We start from the raw sequence: 21,407 nt of genomic DNA on the forward strand, positions 1-21,407 counted from the left end.
GAACTAAGAGTATCTGACAAATAGCCAGAATAAAAGTACTTGGGCATCCTTGGTGGCTCAGAGGTAAAGAATACACCTGCCAATGCAGGAGACATGGGTTCAATCCCTGACCCAGGAAGATCCCACATGCCACAGAGCAACTAAGCCCATGGGTCACAACTATTGAGCTTGTGCTCTAGAGCCCGGGAGCTACGACTCCTGAAGCCAGTGTGCCCTAGAGCCTGCACTCCACAACAAGAGGAGCCACTCCAGTGAGGAGCCCACACACCACAGCGAGAGAGTAGCCCCCTCTCACTGCAGCTAGAGGAAAGCACACACAGCAACAAAGACTTAGCACAGCCAAAGAGAAATGAGTAAATTAAAAAAAACAACTACTCAATTCAGGATATTTAATCTTTATATAATACATTATTTAAATATAGGTCACTTTGCCAGTTTTTAAATAATGTCATATAGAATTTTGTTTGCTTTTTTATTTTTCTTCAGGAGGAAAGCCAATAATAAAGGTTTTATTTAGTTATTATGCCTCTTTAATCTCTCTTCCTCTAGAGTAGTTTCTTGGCTTTTCATTATCTTTAATGACACTGACATTTTAAAAGAGTACTAGCTAGTTATTTTTGTAAAATTGCAATTATGTTTGTTTGACTATTTAAGTTTATGTTTAGATTAATATTAAATATTTTTGTAAAAAATATTCCAAAGTGAATTTGGGCCTGGCTGTGAATTTTGTCACTTAGTTAAAGGTGGTATCTGACATATAACTTTGACATTTTTGTAAACATCTTGTTTTCAACCAATGTTTACCCAGTAGTTTTAGCATTCACTGACGATTATTGCCCAGATTGCTGTTAGTGGTTACAAAATGGTGATTTTTTTCAATTCTGTCAACTTTTCTATATTTATTACTTGGCATCCTACTGTAAAGAGGAATTTTCTCTTCCTGACTACCTCCGTCCCCGCCCCCCCCACCTTTTTTGTTGTTGTTGTATCAATGTGTACTTTTGGATTCTTCTATTATTTTTCATTTTTTAAAGATTCATTGCTCTCATTCTCTATTTAGATTCTCAGAATTTCTAGGTTTGGTCAGTGTAAGCCCTTTTAACTTGCTCCAGTGTCTTTTTTCACATATCTCTGGTTTATGAATATGTTCTTTCTTTCTTACCAAAAACAACAACCAAAAAAACAATTTAGAGATCATGTTGAGAATTTGAAGAAGATAATACCAGTATGCTGGCAGGCTGTGGTCTCTGGAGGGCTTGATCACAGTTAGGTTCCTACAGTTGGATGTCGGGTTCTTAGCTCTGCATAAATTCACTTTTTAGATATGGGGATGATGACTCACATTAACCTGATAAAAAAGAGATGGATTTATAGGCCAAAATTATAATGTATTAATTTCATATAATGAAAACTATTTTTCATACCCTTAAAAATGCTTATATTTGTAGTATCTCTGCTTATAGACAGTCTTATTTGGGAATCTGTTTGTGGTTTAAAAGCTATTTGGTGCACATCGACAAGGGTGGGGAGAGGACCCTCCAGTTAAAAGAGCAGGAGGCACTTTTCTTCTGGTGGCTCAGATGGTAAAAAATCTGCCTGCAATGCAGGAGACAAGGGTTTGATCCCTGAATAATCAGGAGGATCTCCTGGAGAAGGGAATGGCAACCCACTCCAGTATTCTTGCCAGGAGAATTCCATGGACAGAGGATCCTGGCAGGCTATGGTCCATGAGGTTGTAAAGAGTCGGACATGACTAAACAACTGACACTTTCACTTTTCATAACACTAGCCTTTTGAGGGTAGATGTGGTTTCGGTACAGTGTTAGTCAAACACTCATGGCAGTGTCTGGTTTTCCTAACTTCTGATTTCTGATTAATTCTTTGGATTGATTATTAAAATAATTGATGAGGATGCAGTCCTATTAGTTTGTTTTTTTCTGCTTCCAGATTCAGTGTAATATAGTGGCTTGCCAGGGGCATCTTATGATCAGACTAGTGCTCAATGCAGTTTCTGCTTTTTCATAGATATGTGATCTTGGACATATTTTTTAAGTTCTTCGGGCCTTAGCTCCTTACCTGTGAAAATGAGATGTTAGCTTATCTCTTAGGAACCTTATGATGATTAAATTGCATCATTAATTTAAGGTATCTGGTCCCCTGAAATATGCTCAATAAATGGTAGCTCATACTTTTGGTCAAGGAAGAAAACTATCTCTTCATGTATTTTTGATCGTTTTGTGTTAATTTTATAAATTCACTTTTTAGTGCCTGTCTCTAATGTCTTCTTTTATAATTCCAGATGTTTTTCATTTGGTATTGGTGAAGGAGTCTCCACCAGCCTAGTAAAAGGCATTGCCCGGGTGTCACGGGGCACTTCAGAATTTATCACAGGCAAGGAGAGAATGCAAGCCAAGGTGAGGGACAGGCCTTGTGTCTAGAGGTGGCAATATAAGGAGAGTGTGAAGCAGAGTGGGGCAACAACTCTCTGCCAGCATTCGTTTTCTTATATCCCCAAGGACTTGGGCTATATACTTAATGGGGCTACTTTCAGCCTTATGCAGAAGGAGCCTAGTATATAGTTTTGGAAGAAATGGCATCTGGTTGTAGTAGTTGGAGGCCCAGAGCCAAGATGCTGGAATAGGTTAGGGCTTTGGGTTTAAGACCCGAAACAGAGAAACTGAATTTTGAATGTCATGATTGAGATTCTAGGTGTTTGCTTTAGGGCCTCTTTTGGTATTGAACCCCATCTTCTGTGCAAATACTACAAAGTAAAGATGAAGGAACAGCAGTAATAGGTCTGGTAGACTAGAAGAGGTGGTAGATTGATAGTCCATTTGCTTCATATACACAAGGGAAGGCATCTTCCACCTCTCGTTATATTTCTAAATTCCTCTTTGCCAGATCTCTTATCCAATCCCTACCTCTCCTGGGTTTCCTTTCCCAGACATTTCCTTCCTTCCTTCAAAATTATGTCATTCAATCTCTCAATGTTAGTTTCCTCATTTGTAAAGCAAGAGTAATAATGCCCATGTCCTGATGTAGATAGTATTAAGGAATAGGTGTATCATGTATTACATTGCATAACAGTTGGTATGTGATATTCAGTTATTAGTAGTATTGTTGCTGTTTTTATGTTTTGTGCTTATTCTGGTCTTTTTCCTTCACCAGGCACTTAGAGCCCTGAAACGTTCTTTGCAGCCCGTGGTAGACGATGTTTCTCTCAGCTGGGATTTGCCTGATGGTCTGTCTGCTAAAATGCTTTCCCCAGAACAGACTGTCCTCTTTAGGGGTCAGAGATTAATCCTCTATGCCCAGTTGACCGGGACAATGCCGGTGAGTTCTCATTCTTGTCTGTTCCTCTAGTCAGAGTAGCTATTGTCCTAAACTCTGCTCTGGGCAATTCCATGAAAGCTGGTAGAGTCTCATCAGGAGATTTCCCTTGACAGGTAGAGTCAGCCCAGCCCTTCTCTATTATTTCAAGTCTCTGATTTCTTGAGTGGCCTGGTTCCCTGTCAGAAATTTAATGGGTTGGGTTGGGGAGCTGCCCCATAGCTATCCTTTCTTTTAATCTCTTCCTCTGCCATTTTTACCCTTCTCTAATTTGTAGCCAGCAGAGGCAACAGGAGAAGTTTGCCTCAAGTACACACTCCAAGGAGAGAGTCTGGAGAATAAAGTGACATTTTCCCTACAACCCAAGCTTGATGCCAAGTGAGAATTCAGTGTTCCTTTGCTATTTTCTTTCTTGTTTGGTCTCTGCCATCCTTCAGAGTTGATTTCCTTCTCTTATTTTGGGGTTTAGTAGTGGCCCTACCATCACTTCTCCTTCCTAACCCATTTATCTCTTTTTCTTCCCCTAATCTGGTTTTTCCCTCCTTTTCAGCCTTAACTTTTGAGGGTCCCATACAACTGACTTTTGTGTGCGTCCCTAAGTCACAGGATTTTTTTTTTTTTAGCCTCACCATTCACCGACTTGCAGCCAAATCTTTTCTGCAGACCAAGGACATGGGCCTCAGGGAAACTCCAGCAGGTGATAAAAAAGATGTGTTGAAAGTTAGCATGGAGTCTGGAGTCATAAGCTCCCACACGGCTTTCCTTGCTGTCAACAAGGATTTCAGCAAGCCAATTCAGGGGCCACTGGCTCCTCGAGATGTTCCAAGGCCAATGCTGATGTATGCTGCCCCAGCGATGCAATCCTTGTCACCATTGAGGTGTGGAACTGGTAAGTTTTACCCCATTCAAACTCATGCAAAAGAAGGGCCTCTGGACATCTGAACACAGGATTTAAAGCAAAAGTTTGTGAAAGGTCCTTGTTGTTCAGTTGCTGAGACATGTCTGATTCTTTGCAATCCCATGAACTAGGTATCCCAAGTATCTAGGGATAGATGGCAAAGGATTTTCCAAATGAAATTAAGAAGAAATGAAGTGGGAAGACAATAAATGAATGTATATTCAAAACAAAGGATATTCAGATGGGTTCATCAAAATATTAGATACTGCAAAAAAGTCAAGATGAAAGCTGAAAAAGAGCTACTGGATAAATATCAAAGAAGCCCTTGCCAATCTAATGAAGAACAGTTTTATTGGCTTGGATCAAGAAACAATCCATATTACAGGATGACAAAGGGTATAAGTGAGGCTCCTCTGATGACTCAGTGGTTAAGAATCCACTTGCCAGTGTAGGAGACCCAGGTTTGATCCCTGGTCCAGGAAGATCACACATGCTGTGAAGCAACTAAGCCTATGAGTGGCAACTGTGGAACCTGTGCTCTAGAACTCAGGAGCTGCAACTACTGAGCCCATGTGCTGCAACTACTTAAGCCTGCTCATCCTGGAATCCACAACAAGAGAAACTACTGCAATGAGAAGCCTGCTTGCTGCAACTTGAGAAAACCTACACACAGCAAGGGAGACCCAGCATGATGTTGAAAGTCCAGTTTAGTTTTGATTCCTTGACTTTTTTAGTGGCACCGAACTACTAAAAGGAATCAGGAGCTTTAGTATAAGAATGAAGCAGGTAGAGTGTTGGCTTAATACTGAGGTTGGGGTTTTGTCAGATGGGTGTGATGAAAAGGACATTAGAGACATAGAATTGATATTGATGAGAGAGTAGTATTGTGTTGGACCTGAGATTTAAGCTAAGTAGGGGAGAAAGTAAAGATAGAAGGAAGTGTTACATAGGGAAAAAAAAAATAGGGGAAACAGATTTAGAATCCAGATGAGGTCAAAGACATAGAGCCTGTTATACAGAGTGGAGTAAGTCAGAAAGAGAAAAACAAATATCACTATGTTAATGCATATATGTGGAATCTAGAAAAATGGTACTGATGGACCTGTTTGCAGGGCAGGAATAGAGACGCAGACGTAGAGAATGGACATATGGACACAGGAAGTGAAGGAGAGTGTGGATCAAGTTGAGAAAGTAGCATTGCCATATATACACTACCATGTGTAAAATAGCTAGCTGCTGCGTAGCACAGAGAACTCAGCCCGGTGCTCTGCGATGACCTAGAGGGGTGAAATAGTGGGTGAGAGAGGCTCCAGATGTAGAAGCTACATACGTATACACACACAGTTACAACTGAATTGAAGATCATGGCATCTGGTCCCATCACTTCATGGGAAATAGATGGGGAAACAGTGGAAACAGTGTCAGACTTTATTTTTCTGGGCTCCAAATTCACTGCAGATGGTGACTGCAGCCATGAAATTAAAAGACGCTTACTCCTTGGAAGAAAAGTTATGACCAACCTAGATAGTATATTCAAAAGCAGAGACATTACTTTACCTACTAAGGTCCGTCTAGTCAAGGCTATGGTTTTTCCTGTGGTCACGTATAGATGTGAGAGTTGGACTGTGAAGAAGGATGAGTGCCGAAGAATTGATGCGTTTGAACTGTGGTGTTGGAGAAGACTCTTGAGGATCCCTTGGACTGCAAGGAGATCCAACCAGTCCATTCTGAAGGAGATCAACCCTGGGATTTCTTTGGAAGGAATGATGCAAAAGCTGAAGCTCCAGTACTTTGGACACCTCATGCGAAGAGTTGACTCATTGGAAAAGACTTTGATGCTGGTAGAGATTGGGGGCAGGAGGAGAAGGGGACGACCCAGGATGAGATGGCTGGATGGCATCACAGACTCGATGGACGTGAGTCTGAGTGAACTCCGGGAGATGGTGACAGACAGGGAGGCCTAGCATGCTGCGATTCATGGGGTCTCAAAGAGTCGGACACGACTGAGCGACTGAACTGAACTGAACTGACAGCAGGAGCCAACACAACATTCTAAAGCAATTATTCTCCAATTAAAAAGCATAACCAATAACAAGAAAAGAAACTGGGAAAAGTGGATCCTGTATTTTAAAAGTAGAATATTTTTAAAGTTTATTTTGTATAAATGGAACAATTTGCTTGATAATAAGATTCTGACTTGGGAGGGAGTGGTGAAGAAGAGGGGAGGCTGAAGCCATTCGATTGAAGAAGTCAAGAAGTTTTAAAGTAGGGTGTTGGACAGGTTATCTGCATAGATAGGTGTTGACATCTCTCAAGGTGATGCAGCCTGCAATGAAGTGCAAGTCTGTGATCTTTCAGACACTCCAGTGGATGATGGGAAGTGACAGAGAGGTTGGAGGCTGAAAGCAGCAAGGATATGAGGAGGGTAACCCAGGTGAGATTGGCAGACTGGTGACCTGGCTGCAGCTTTTGGGAATGAAGTGGTTTCCACCCACACCTCCCAAACCTGGGGACTTGGGATATGGCACCTCGAGCAATTTGAGGGGGTAGGGGAGGAACAGGTTTTAACAGTTTTAAGTTATGTGGTCTGAAGAAGCCTCTTGTGATGAAACTCACGATGCGGAAGAGGTCTTTGTCCTGTGTCAAGAGTTCCAGAAGACAAAGAACAAAGCATTCAGAGGGTAACATTGTGTGCAGGATGTGGGCTTATCGTAGAAGAAAAAAATGCATAATAGAGCCAGTGGCAGAACTGATCTGGTTAGGAGGTTCTCAAATTATCCAGGGCCTTTGGCTACACCCAAGCATAGAGGGCACCTTAGTCTCTACACTGGTTAACACTGGTGTTTTTCAGCTCATTCAGAGGCCTTTTCCCGCTTCCATCCTCCTCCTCGGCCCACCGATGATCACTCATTACTGAGGGGTGTCCCACCAGCAGAATAGTCGTGATCCTGATCCTTTTAAGCCTGTGATTAAACAGAGCCTGTTCTCTCTACCTGAGCATCTTTCCAGGGACTTTTTTTGACCAGTGTTTGTCTACCGCCTGTATAGGACAAAGAAGACGCATGTGTCTTGGTCATAGACAAGAGAAGAAATGCACATCCTTATCAGAGGCCTGTCTTGAGAAGCCAAAGTCTTGTGCTTCTGCCAAAAAGACCAATGCGGAAACTCATGGTCCAGGTGAGATGGGCCTCAGTCTTACCCTCTTTTCTATGGGAACTGAAGAGCAGATCTTCAATTCTCTATCTTTTTTTTTTTTTAATTTTTACTTTATTTTACTTTACAATACTGTATTGGTTTTCCCATACATTGACATGAATCCGACACAGGTGTACATGAGTTCCCAAACATGAACCCCCCCTCCCACCTCCCACTCCATATCATCTCTCTGGATCATCCCCATGCACCAGCCCCAAGCATCCTGTATCCTGCATCGAACATAGACTGGCGATTCATTTCTTACATGATAGTATACATGTTTCAATGCCGTTCTCCTAAATCATCCCACCCTTTCCCTCTCCCTCAGAGTCCAAAAGTCCGCTCTACACATCTGTGTCTCTTTTGCTGTCACGCATACAGGGTCATCATTACCATCTTTCTAAATTCCATATATATGTGTTAGTATACTGTATTGGTGTTTTTCTTTCTGGCTTACTTCACTCTGTATAATTGGCTCCAGTTTCATCTATCTCATTAGAACTGATTCAAATGTATTCTTTATACTGGCTGAGCAATACTCCATTGTGTATGTGTACCACAGCTTTCTAATCCATTCATCTGCTGATGGACATCTAGGTTGTTTCCATGTCCTGGCTATTATAAACAGTGCTGCGATGAACATTGGGTACATGTGTCTCTTTCTATTCTGGTTTCCTCGGTGTGTATGCCCAGCAGTGGGATTGCTGGGTCATAAGGCAGTTCTATTTGCAATTTTTTAAGGAATCTCCACACTGTTCTCCATAGTGGCTGTACTAGTTTGCATTCCCACCAACAGTGTAAGAGGGTTCCCTTTTCTCCACACCCTCTCCAGCATTTATTGCTTGCAGACTTTTGGATCGCAGCCATTCTGACTGGTGTGAAGTGGTACCTCATTGTGGTTTTGATTTGCATTTCTCTAATAATGAGTGATGTTGAGCATCTTTTCATGTGTTTGTTAGCCATCCGTATGTCTTCTTTGGAGAAATGTCTATTTAGTTCTTTGGCCCATTTTTTTGATTGGGTCATTTATTTTTCTGGAATTAAGCTGCATAAGTTGCTTGTATATTTTTGAGATTAGTTGTTTGTCAGTTGCTTCATTTGCTATTATTTTCTCCCATTCCATATGCTGTCTTTTCACCTTGTTTATATTTTCCTTTGTTGTGCAGAAGCTTTTAATTTTAATTAGGTCCCATTTGTTATTTTTGCTTTTATTTCCAGAATTCTGGGAGGTGGATCATAGAGGATCCTGCTGTGATGTATGTCGGAGAGTGTTTTGCCTATGTTCTCCTCTAGGAGTTTTATAGTTTCTGGCCTTACATTTAGATCTTTAATCCATTTTGAGCTTATTTTTGTGTGTGGTGTTAGAAAGTGATCTAGTTTCATTCTTTTACAAGTGGTTGACCAGTTTTCCCAGCACCACTTGTTAAAGATATTGTCTTTACTCCATTGTATATTCTTGCCTCCTTTGTCAAAGATAAGGTGTCCATATGTGTGTGGATTTATCTCTGGGCTTTCTATTTTGTTCCATTGATCTATATTTCTATCTTTGTGCCAGTACCATACTGTCTTGATGACTGTGGCTTTGTAGTAGAGCCTGAAGTCAGGCAAGTTGATTCCTCCAGTTCCATTCTTCTTTCTCAAGATTGCTTTGGCTATTCGAGGTTTTTTGTGTTTCCATACAAATCTTGAAATTATTTGTTCTAGTTCTGTGAAAAATACCACTGGTAGCTTGATAGGGATTGCATTGTATCTGTAGATTGCTTTGGGTAGTATACTCATTTTCACTATATTGATTATTCTGATCCATGAACATGGTATTTCTCCATCTATTAGTGTCCTCTTAATTCTCTGCTATCTTGTGGCTTTCTTTGTTGTTGTTTAGTCGCTCAGTCGTGTCTGACTCTTTGCACGGTACCCTGCCAGGCTCCTCTGTCCATGGGATTTCCCAGGCAAGAATTCTAGAGCGGGTTGCCATTTCCTTTTCCAGGGAATCTTCCCTACCCAGGGATCGAACCTGTGTCGCCTGCATTGGCAGGTGGATTCTTTACACCTGAGCCACCAGGGGAGCCCTGTGACTTTCTCTACCAGGAAGTTACCTATTTGAAAAGCAGCAGGCAGAGGGTGAGATTTGTCCAGTCCCTATATTTGCCCGGGTCAGTCCCTACAGCTTATGACCCTGAAACCTACCCAGTAGAGTCTGAGTTGAGCCTTAGATAGATAAACCACGTTGCCATCTCAGCTCACACTCCTTGCCTATGGGCTGGGGCCCTCCTCCTGCACAGCTCACCATGTGTGGGCCCCTGCTACACTGCCATTCTTGTACAGACTGGGTTTACAAATGGGTCTTCTGGATACTGTCTGATGATCGTCTGTCACCAAAGAGTGTTCCTTGCTCACTGCCTTTTGTTTCAAGTAGCTGGCTTTACATGTACATAACAAATGGAATCTTAAGTACATTTCACCATGAAGGGATGTCTTTTCTATTAAAATAGGCTTACAGGACATTTCTTTCTAGTCTCTCCAGTTTTGTAGCCAGAGTTTGTGCTGTACAATTATTTCATTCTTTAAAATCTTATTTGGCACTCATTCTCATTAGATTATCACAGCTTCAGGGTCTAAGGTAGATTCAGATCTCTGTACTCCCAGTTGTTGTGGAGTTTTAGGCAAATTAGTTCATTTATTAGCGCCTTAGCTCACTCATCTGCACAGCTCCTCACCTTCTTGGGTTGTCACAAGAACCTTCTTGGGTTGTCCAAAAAGTTCATTTGGGTTTTTCCATAAGATGTTTTGGAAGATTTTTTGGACAAACCAATAGTTTATGTTGGTTGTCTGTAGTGTCCTACTATTTCAGTAACTTAGAATATTCCCACTCTGAGCTTTCTCACTTATGAATCCTTTTACCAAAGTAAAAAGAAAAATTACCCATGAGAATAAGCTGCTGGTTTTTATGAATTAATTAGCAATGACTATTTATAGAGAGCTAATTAGTGGCCTTCCAAGTAGTTTACATTCTTTGTCGTGTGTTAGGCTCTATTGTCTTGAATTTACAGAGAAGGCTGAGATTCCTGTTAAAGAACTGTTACATTTTGAGTGTTAACAGTGCTGAGTTTCAAACTAAGACTGTTGAAATCAGAGCCTTAGGTATTTTTTCTTTTTCCATTGGAGTGGAACTGTTTCTTTGGTTACAGTTTTTCTTACCTACTGATTTTCTAAGTTGCTGTAAGTACATCATCTCATAGGATTGATAGCCAGATGTGAGATACTTTCTATGAAAATTTTGTGGCCTTTAAGCAATTTTCATACCGCCAGGATTGGACACTAGGCTATTCTTTGAGGTAGACTGTTGAGAGCTTCCATAATACCTGCTTTCTTTGGAAATTTCGATAATTGAAATCCAAACCACATTTGTCTAGAATTTTTCAATATACCTAAAGTTTTAAGGCCCATTTAAACATGACTGATGCTGTGTATAAAATAGATAACTAGTGAGAACCGAATGTATAGCCCAAGGAACTCTACTCAATGCTCTGTGGTGACCTACATGGGAAAGAAATTAAAAATTCAACGAGGGAAAGATACAGGTCATTAAAGAACCCATATGATGGTGCTGTTTAAGTCTTACCCAGTCCTGTTTATTTTGCTGTAGAGTAGAAACTAACATGACATTGTAAAGCAACTACATGCTAATAAAAATTAATTTAAAAAATTAAAATAATATTAACAGGACTGGGTAAGACCTAAACAGCACCATCATGTGGGTTCTTTAGTGGCCTGTATCTTTCCCTTGTTACTGAATGTTTCAGTGCTGTCAGTGTGTCACCTGAGTGGCCTGCATTGTCAAGAGAGGGCATGTGTCCTAGGGGACAAGACTAAAATGAGGATCTTGTGGTATCTGTTTAGCGCTGGGCTCTCACTGCATCCTGTCTCTGAATTCAGACCTGTCTCTCAGGATGCTCAGGGGCCATTAGCACCATAATCTCCCATCCTCTCTTTTCTTCTCCCCCACAGTCATTGAAGATAATCGTCTTGTACAGTTGATTTCCCTTCAAAAGGCAGATGGTTCCTGGGATCTGAATGAAGGTCTGGCTTTGGTCCTGGGTATGAAGTTGGAAGACATACAGGCTGCACTTCCTGACAAGGTGAGATTCAGAGAAGAAAAGAGAGTATATATATTTTTGTGAGGTTGAGGTGAGTAATGAGAGTTGGGGTGAATCATGACTCACCTGAGGAAGGAGAATACAAGAGGTCATAGACTAATTTCTGATAAATAGAAGTTGAAGATTTTTCTGGCTGTGCTGGAGCAGAAAGAATAAGGAATTAGTGTGCTAGTAGAAGTTGATGGTTTATAGTTGATGGATGACAGAGGGAAAGCAAAAATCCTCTTTAACTACTTTTTCTGCCAGTTATCTTAGTTATAATTACTTATATTTATTGAGCAATTACTCTATGCCAGCCACTGTGCATTGCACTTCCCTTCATGACCTTATTTATTGATCAATCAATTAAATATGGTAAATCCTACTCATTCTGTGCTTAATAGATGAATAAACCAGGGTTCAAAGAAGTATGACAATATCTTTGAGTGTACTCAGCTAGTCAGTGGCAGAGCTGGATTCAATCTAAGACTATCTGTCTTCAGAATCCATGTTCTTTCTCCTAAACAGGGTGGTTCAGAAATTAATAGAATTTCATCAAAGTTAGGATAGGTGAAGTATCAATAGGGAGAACTCAGTTATTTCAAATGTGTTCAAGTATGCTGATGAGGACAAATTATATTCAAGAATTTCAAGGTAACTTACTGAATCTTCTAATTGAGAAATTGTTGAATATTGAGATATACGCCAAATGAGACATGAGACGAATGCCAAAAACTTGAAGGACACCCATCATGCTGAATTTTCAAAATGTGGAAGGTGATTAAATAAATTTTAAATGCTATAATGCCCTCATCTAATATAGTATCCACTAGTCACCTGTGGCCTCTAAGAGCTTTGAAATGTGACAAATGCAAGTGAGAAATTAAATTTTCCATTGAATTGAAATGTGCTATAGTTGTGAAAGACAAACTGATTTCAAAGACAACATAAAAATGTAAACCATTCTTGATAATTATTTTTAAATTGATTACATGTTAAAATAATATTCTGAATATATTGTTAAATGCAATATATTAAATAATCATACATCTTTATTTTTACATGTGGCTGCTTGGGCATTTAAAGTTATATATGTGTCTAGCATTATAATTCTCTTGAAATAATTATTCTAAAACAAATAATTAAAGGGATAATTTACAAGTAAGTGGAAGAAGATATGAGAATCGTGAAGTTCTAACTTGGTTTCATTGAGAACAAGACGTGTCCGACTAACATTTCCTTCCTTCTCATGGTAACTGGATCAATAATGAAGAGTCCTTCAATAAAGAATCTGAATTTTAAAAAAACACTTATTTGTTTGACTGTGTCGGGTCTTAGTTGCATTGTGAGGGATCTTTCGTTGCAGTGCACAGACTCTGGCTGCAGGGCGCATGGGTTTAGTTGCCCCGCAGCACGTGGGATCTTAGTTCCCTGACCAGGAATTGAACCCAAATCCCCTACATTGGCAGGCAGATTCTTAAGCACTGGGCCATGAGGGGAGTCCCTGAACTTAACCTGAGGGCCTCAGGGAAATCTCTCTCTGTGGTACAGGATGTGAATTCTTCAAGCTGGGCCACAGTCCTGGCAGTGCTCTGGCTGCATGACAACGCTAAGGACATGGATTGTGAGTGGGAGCTTCTGGAAAGGAAGGCAGTGGCCTGGATTCACATCCACGCAGGTAGGAACCCAGTCTTAAGACCCCATCTTTCCCCATGTTTAAGAAGCTAGCCGTCATCCCAGGCATTGAGCCTCTAAACCTGATAGAGGGTTACCAAGATAGGGTCCCCATATTTCCCTTCCTGACCATCCTGGTTCAGACCTTTCCTGGTGCCCCAACTGGTTGGATGAGGGTGCAACCTGAAATTGGGGGAGTGGAGGAGGTGGGTGTAGAGGGAAGGGGACACGGGTGGGGAGTGTGAGCTGTGAGAAGGACGTGAAGTGAAAATACGCTGTACTGAGCATAGGACTGCATGTGGAGCCCTTATTCCCTGGGTATTTATCGTTTCACCGCTGCTGAATATTTCTGGGGCTGGAGAAGATTAGAGGGAGCCTGGGCACTAGGGAGAAAAAAGTCAGGGGTATTGAAGACTGCTAAGTAGGGCTCAGGCAAGATGCTGAAGAGTTTAGGGGAGCCTGGGAGGAGAGCCTGTCCTCTCATCGCTGTCCCTCAGCCCTCATTTTTGTTTCCTCCTCTACCAGGGTCCATCAGGCACGAGCTTGTGAAAGCTGCAATTGCTTTCGTGAAATCTTCTGTGGATCCTGCCATCTTCGGCCCCTGAGGAGACCGTCCAGAAGAAGTGCCTCTGCTATGCTACAGTCCTTGCCTTCACCGTCTCTTCTCTGAAGTTTCTGTAGTTTACACCTGTCCTGGCAGCTCCTTATCACACGAGCAGTGGGCGGCCACACCCTCTTGCCTCTTAGTGTCAGGTTCTCTTCGAATGTGCTTTTCCTTCCCCAGCTCATACTCTCAGCCGAGTGTCACGGGTCCCAGAATCTGTTCCCTTTCTTGGAGGAATTCAAAGCATTCCTAGGCTATAACGTTCCTCCTCAATTTTCCAGAATGACCACATGGAACACAGGTGATGTGGACTCCAGACTAAAGATTGTAGCAATGATGTTCAGGGAATGCTTGAATTAGAGAACTCTCTGCACTTTTTTCCTGTCTGTTTTTGTTCTTAGGTACTTGTCAGGACCAGACTGGACCAGAAGAAGAGTTGGAGGGGAGGTAGAAAGCCAACACTGGGATGAATATAAGCTTAAGATCACAAAGAGGGAGACTCAGGGGTCCACTGTGAGATCTGGCACTTGGGGAACTTCTTTAAAAAAAAATTTTTTTTTAATTTGGAGGATAATTGCTTTACAGTGTTGTGTTGGTTTCTACCATACAACAGTGTGAATCAGCCATAAGTATACATATGGCCCCTACCTCTTGAACCTCCCTTCCACCCTCCACCCCATCCTACCTCTCTAGCTTATCCCAGAATACCGGGGTGAGCTGTGTGCATTATACAGCAACTTCCCACTAGCTATTGGTCTTACATATTGTAATATGTATGTTTCAACACTACTATCCCAGTTCATCCCACCCTTTATTTCTTGGGGACTTTCTTGATTGATCCTGCTTGGGCTTTGTTTGCCTCTGCTACATGCCTTTCCTCCCACTGCCTTGGTGACTTGGGTTAAGTTATGTCTGATAGAGACCTGTTTTTCCTTAATCCTTAAACAACTTAGTAAGAAAGCACTAATGGACTCCTTAGTCCTAGTCTGAACTCATGAGGCTTCTAAGTCCAGATCTGACCTCATATAATATAGGAAAAAACAAGTTGAAGGGCAATTTCCTCTGAGACCTCCACCTAGACCACTCACCCCGTGAGGAAGAAAGAAGCTCCTTGTGTTTCTGAAACTTATGTCCCATATACTCTATCCTGGTGGAAATGACGTGTTGCCTCCTAAAATGCTATCATATCAATATTAAAATGGCCATCTCTACCCTGCACTTTGTTGTATTTGGTCTTTCTTTATAGACTTACCCACTGAACCTGCATCAGTTTTTATTATCCCTTGTTTTTTCCAACCAAATTTCTGGTGCCTCTATTGTTCATGCTGTGTCCTTTCCTCCTATCTTCTGTTGTAGGCTGGTTTCCTGTCATTTTAAAAATGAGAAATATATATATATATATATTTATTTTGGTTGCATTGGGTCTTGGTTGTGGTATGCAGGTCTTTACTGTGTCGTGTGTAATCTTTATTGCAGCACATGGACTTTCTAGTTGTGGTGCGTGGGCTCAGTTGCCCTGAGGCATATGGGATCATAGTTCTCTGACCAGGGGCTGAACCTGTGTCCCCTGCATCACAAGTGGATTCTTAACCACTGGACCACCAGGGAAGTCCCTGGCTTCCTATCTTATATGAGGCAGGTAAAGAGCACTGGCCAGAAAACCACTGTTGGAATCCTAACCATACATTTAAATAGTCATGTGAGGAGGGACAAATGATTTTACCTTCAGGATCTTAGAATTCCCATCCTACAACTAAGGGATTAAACTAGAATTCTGTTACTACTTTCATCTTGAATATTCAAGCATTCTGTGCAAGACCACAATATCTGTTCACTTAGGTGGAGAATGGCCCAGAGCTGAGTCCTGTTTGGCTTTTGCAAGAACTGGCATTAGGAAGATTTGCCTGACTTGCACAGTGGTGACCCACCTCCCAAGACTTTCTTCCAAGTTTACTACAGCTGAGTGCAACCCATGCAATATGGCCCTGACATCACTGAGAAGCTTGCTAGAAATGCGGAATTTTAGGCAACCCCAGAAACTACAGTATCAAAACCTGCATTTTCACAAGTTCACCAGGTGATTTGTACACACATTGAACTTAGAGAAATAAGGGCTTAATCTTTTCATAAAATAGGCTTGCATTCAAGTTTGTCATCTAGATCAGAGGTCCCCCAACTTTTGGGCACCAAGGACCAGTTTTGTGGAAGAATTGTTCCATGGACCTGGGGTGATGGGGACGGGGATAATTGGTTTCAGGATAATTCAAGCACATTTATTGTGCACTTTATTTCTATTATTATTATATCAGCTCCACCTCCTATCACCAAGCATTAGATCCCAGAAGCTGGAGACCCATGATCTAGATAGTCCCTATCAATGTAATGACAGAAAAGACAGGTTCTTAAGGACCATGACACTTGCACAATTACCCTCTTCCACAAAATGACAGTCCTTTACATTTATTGTGCAGGATGTTGACTATTCCATTCATTGTTCATCTCTCCTTTGCTCACCCTCAGCTTCCAGACTTGAGACTTAGGAACTTCTAAAACAAAACAAAACAAAAAACAGAAGAAGGATATGGCAACCCACTCCAGTATTCTTGTCTGGAAGATCCCATGGATAGAGGAGCCTCGTGGGCTCTAGTCCATAGGGTTGCAAAGAGCTGGGACTGAGCAACTGAGCAAAAACCAAAACAAAGGATCTTACTTATGTCTTCCTTGTGTCTTCTTTAAATTGCAGAATCAACTCCCATTTTAAAGTATAAACTATGAACGCCCATGCTTTTATTTTTCTAGTTGTGCTCTTGTGTTATAGAATGTTGTACCAACTATACATTCTTCAGATCTAAACAAGTGTTTATCTTCAGAACCAACAAAGATATTTTATCACCTGCACTGAAGCCCACGTTCAAGGCTGGTACTTCACGGTTTAGAAAAATGTCAAACACCATCTGTGCTGTCAGGAACTGATGATCTGGGCAAGGAGCCTGGGAAGGAAGCTGCTCTCTTATTGGTTTTCCTCACCCTGTTGCTGTAGTTTCCTGGCTGCTGCAGACTTGGCCAGAGGGAAGGCAGATAACATGGCCTCAAGATTCTCCCACTCAGACTGAGTCTAGTGCCTTCAGGGCAGGGTACGCTGTTCTACAGAGACTTATTAATAAACCCATTGGTATTTTCACCAAGGGCTTCCCTGGTGGCTCAGATGGTAAAGAATCCTCCTGCCAATACAGGAGACCTGGGATGGATCCCTGGGTCAGGAAGATCCTCTTGGAGAAGGCAATGGCAACCCACTCCAGCACTCTTGCCTGGAAAATTCCATGGACGGAGGAGCCTGGTAGGCTGCAGTCCATGGGGTCACTAATTCGGACATGACTGACAGACTTCACTTTCACTTTTCACCTTCATGCATTGGAGAAGGGAATGACAACCCACTCCAGTGTTCTTGCCTGGAGGATCCCAGAGATGGGGGAGCCTGGTGGACTGCTGTCTATGGGGTCACACAGAGATGGATACGACTGAAGTGACTTAGCAACAACAACAGTCATGATGGAGATTATTTAGCATCTGCTGTTTCTCTCCCAGCTCAGCCATGGCTCCCTTAAAATCAGCCCATCTGCTTGAAGTACCTGATTGACAAGAAAAAAAACTCCATGCAATGCCCCATATATTGTTTTTCCTTTCAGTTCTATCAGTTTTTACCTCATGCATTTTGATGTTCTCTTATTAGGCACATACACATTTTGGATTTTATCATTATGTAATATGCACCTTTTATCACTATGTAATGATGTACATTATGTACATAATGGTACATAATGGTACATAATGATTATGTTGTAATATGTACCTTTATCTCTGATTATTTTCCTTTTTCTGAAATCTGCTTAGTCTAAAATGAATATAGTTAGTCCAGCTTTTTTATGATTAGTTTTAGCCTGATATAGAGGAGCCTGGTGGGCTTCCGTCTACAGGGTTGCACAGAGTCAGACACGACTGATGCGACTTAGCAGCAGCAGCAGCCTGATATATAATTTTCTCTATTTCTTTGCTTTTAACATAAGTCTTTATAATTAAATCAGGTTTCTAGTGATACACACACACACTTTTTTTTTTTTTGGCCACACTGTATAGCATGCAGGATCTTAGTATCTCAACTAGAGAATGAACCTGTGCCCTCTTAGCAGCATGGAATCTTAACCACTGGCACCCCACTCCAGTACTCTTGCCTGGAAAATCCCATGGACAGAGGAGCCTGGTATGCTACAGTCCATGGGGTCTCAAAGAGTTGCACAAGACTGAGTGATTCACTTCACTTCACTTGTGTTTTTAGCTACTCTGACCATCTTTGAGTTTTAGTTAGCACATTTTGTAATCAGTGATATAATTGGCTTAATATTTATTAAGTTTGCTTTCTATTTCTTACATCTGTTTTTAAACATTTTCCCACTTCTTTTGGTTTTAATTAAGCATTATATGTGATTTCATTTTATCTCCACTCTCAACATATCAATTACATTTCTTTGTATGTATTTTTTAGTTGTTTCCCTAGAATTTGCAATATATATTTAAAACGAATCAGGTCCACCTTCAAATAGCACTATCTTACTTTACATGTAGTTCAGGTACCTTGATGAGTTAGAGAGTTTTCATAGTTCTTTCATCCCATTCATTGTGGCATTGTTCTTCATTTCTTTATAATTATCCAATGCATTCAGTTCAATTCAGTTCAGTTACTCAGTCATGTCCAACTCCTTGTGACCCCATGAATCGCAGCACGCCAGGCCTCCTTGTCCATCACTATCTCCTGGAGTTCACTCAGACTTATGTCCATTGAGTCAGTGATGCCATCCAGCCATCTCATCCTCTGTCGTCCCCTTCTCCTCCTGCCCCCAATCCCTCCCAGCATCAGAGTCTTTTCCAATGAGTCAGCTCTTCGCATGAGGTGGCCAAAGTACTGGAGTTTCAGCTTTAGCATCATTCCTTCCAAAGAAATCCCAGGGCTGATCTCCTTTAGGATGGACTGGTTGGATCTCCTTGCACTCTCAAGAGTCTTCTCCAACACCACAGTTCAAAAGCATCAATTCTTCAGGGCTCAGCCTTCTTCACAGTCCAACTCTCACATCCATACATGACCACTGGAAAAAGATAGCCTTGACTAGACGGACCTTAGTCGGCAAAGTAATGTCTCTGCTTTTGAATATGCTATCTAGGTGGGTCATAACTTTTCTTCCAAGGAGTAAGCGTCTTTTAATTTCATGGCTGCAGTCATCATCTGCAGTGATTTTGGAGCCCAAATAAGATGCCATGATCTTCGTTTTCTGAATGTTGAGCTTTAAGCCAACTTTTTCACTCTCCTCTTTCACTTTCATCAAGAGGCTTTTTATTTCCTCTTCATTTTCTGCCATAAGGGTGGTGTCATCTGCATATCTGAGGTTATTGATATTTCTCCCAGCAATCTTGATTCCAGCTTGTGCTTCTTCCAGCCCAGCATTTCTCATGATGTCCCATGCATTAGTATTAGTTTAAAAAGTTATCTTTTAGATTAAGAAAAATAAAATATTTATTTCACCTTTATTTATTCCTTCTCTGACACTCTCTCTTTATGTAGATCTGAGTTTCTGACATATATTATTTTCCTTCTTTCTGAAGAATTCCTTTTAACATTTCTTGCAGAATAGTTCTCCTGGAAATAGATTTCCTCAGATTTTGTTTGTCTGAGAGTATTTGTTTCTCCTTCATGAAGGGTTAATGCGGCCACAATAGGGAAAGTGGAGATGTGCCTGCAAACTGGACTCTCTGCGTGGGCTGAATGTGCTTGCAGGCAGGATGTTCTGCCAAGGAGACTAGACACAGCCTTGAGTTTGATGGTCCCTTGCAAACAAGGGAACATTCCCTTCTTGTGATAAGAAGAAAGAAAGGGCTCTGGACAGACTCTGAAGTAAGCAGAAATTTCACTCCCTTTTGCTATACGATAACATTTGTGCACATGCGCTATGCTGAGAAGGCTTAGTCATACAGTCTGGAATTCTGCCCAGGGGGGCTATATATAAATAAACCGCAAGCTCACTTGCTTGCGCGGTTCTTTTTCCTCTGGCCGGAGTGGTGTCTGTCTCTTATGTGTCTCGTGATTTGTCTTTGTGTCATTTCACTCGTAATCTCCAACATCTGGCGCCCAACGTGGGGCCCGAGTGAAACCAAAAGGGTGAGTAACCCCGGGGGAATTTTAAATCCATAGCAGGGCAACTTTTGGAAAAATCCTGGGGAATTCCTCACCCTAGCAGGCAGGGGAACTTTCAAAAATATCATGGGGAATTCCTCATCATCATTACGGACACAATACATGGAGTTGGTCAAAGGACTTCTCCACTCCATAGGCGTTAAGGTCTCGACTCATCGATTGAGTGAGCTCTTTCACTTGGTGGAGCAATCTTGTCATTGGTTTCAATATCAAACAAAGTTACAATTAACTTTAAAAGAGTCTTGTTCTATGTTGTTCCAATGCCATCCCTAAATATGAAAAAAAATGTTTTTGGATTTTTTTCTGGGTCTATTTGCAGATTGTATGGTCTTAGAGCCTCCTGTACTTTAAAAAAAAATTCATCACGTTTAGCAATAATGCAAAAAAAATTTAAAAAGCAACATCAAAATGGTAATGTGATCCCTTTAAAGTTATGGACTTTATGTAATGCTATAAGACAGGCTTTGACTTTGCTGTCTACTGATAATGAAACTAAATGCTCCTCTTTTCCCCACTGCCCCGATGTGGGCAGAAAACATTGTCAGTTCTCCTTTCCTTTGTCTATGCTTCATGATGATGACTTATCTGCTCCCCCTAGTGGTTTTATCGATCCTCCACAATTATTTCCCATTCAGAGACAGCAAGATGACAACGTGATAAATATTCAATACACTCCTTTAAAATATAAAATTTTTAAAGATCTTAAAGCTGCAGTAGCACAATACGGTCCTCAATCTCCCTTTGTTTTGGCTATGCTAAAATCATTGAAAAAAGGCAAATTAATCATTTCATTAGATTGGAAACCTATTGCCCAAGCTGTCTTGGAGGGTTCTCAATGGTTGCAAGTTCGTAACTGGTGAAAATAAAAGGCTAAAAAGCAGGCTCAGATTGATAAAAGACAAAATCCCCCTGGTCCTCTCGAAGACAAGTTAATGAGAAAAGGCCATTATTGGGCTTTAAAAAAACTGGCTCAATACTCTGATCAAGACTTACAACAAGTCTGCCAGGTCTTTTTTACGAGCATGGCGCCGTGTGGTGCCTACTGGCCACGCCCAGCCCTCCTTTGTTAAAACAATGCAAGGCCCCAGTGAGCCATATACTGATTTTCTAGCAAGATTGAGGGTAGCTGTAAATGAGCTGTAAAAAGAGATAAAATTTCAGAGATATTATTACAAACTTTAGCATTTAAAAATGCAAATACTAAATGCAAACATATACTGAGACCATCAAAAAGACCGGGTACATCTATAGCTAAATATATCAGAGCCTACTCGAAAATAGAAAAAACAAACCATCAGGCTAATGTCTTTGCTACAGCCTTGGCCAAAG

General features: G+C 41.2%; 1 protein-coding gene across 2 annotated transcripts in view; it reads left to right on the forward strand.

The window, feature by feature from the left end:
* Positions 1 to 15,055, forward strand: part of VWA5A (von Willebrand factor A domain containing 5A) — a 32,074-nt gene extending 17,019 nt beyond the window's left edge. The window contains exons 12-19 of one of the 2 annotated variants that reach the window (XM_040255707.1): positions 2,300 to 2,414; positions 3,169 to 3,333; positions 3,608 to 3,708; positions 3,954 to 4,219; positions 7,277 to 7,405; positions 11,432 to 11,562; positions 13,111 to 13,237; positions 13,759 to 15,055. In XM_040255707.1, coding sequence (XP_040111641.1) covers positions 2,300 to 2,414; positions 3,169 to 3,333; positions 3,608 to 3,708; positions 3,954 to 4,219; positions 7,277 to 7,405; positions 11,432 to 11,562; positions 13,111 to 13,237; positions 13,759 to 13,838 — 1,114 coding nt within the window. In that variant the 3' untranslated portion in view covers positions 13,839 to 15,055. The remainder of the gene's footprint in view (positions 1 to 2,299; positions 2,415 to 3,168; positions 3,334 to 3,607; positions 3,709 to 3,953; positions 4,220 to 7,276; positions 7,406 to 11,431; positions 11,563 to 13,110; positions 13,238 to 13,758) is intronic. The other variant, XM_040255708.1, reaches the window with a different exon arrangement.
* Positions 15,056 to 21,407: the final 6,352 nt, after the last annotated feature.

The sequence above is a fragment of the Oryx dammah genome, unplaced genomic scaffold (genome assembly GCF_014754425.2).
Source record: "Oryx dammah isolate SB20612 unplaced genomic scaffold, SCBI_Odam_1.1 HiC_scaffold_15, whole genome shotgun sequence".
NCBI lineage: Eukaryota > Metazoa > Chordata > Mammalia > Artiodactyla > Bovidae > Oryx > Oryx dammah.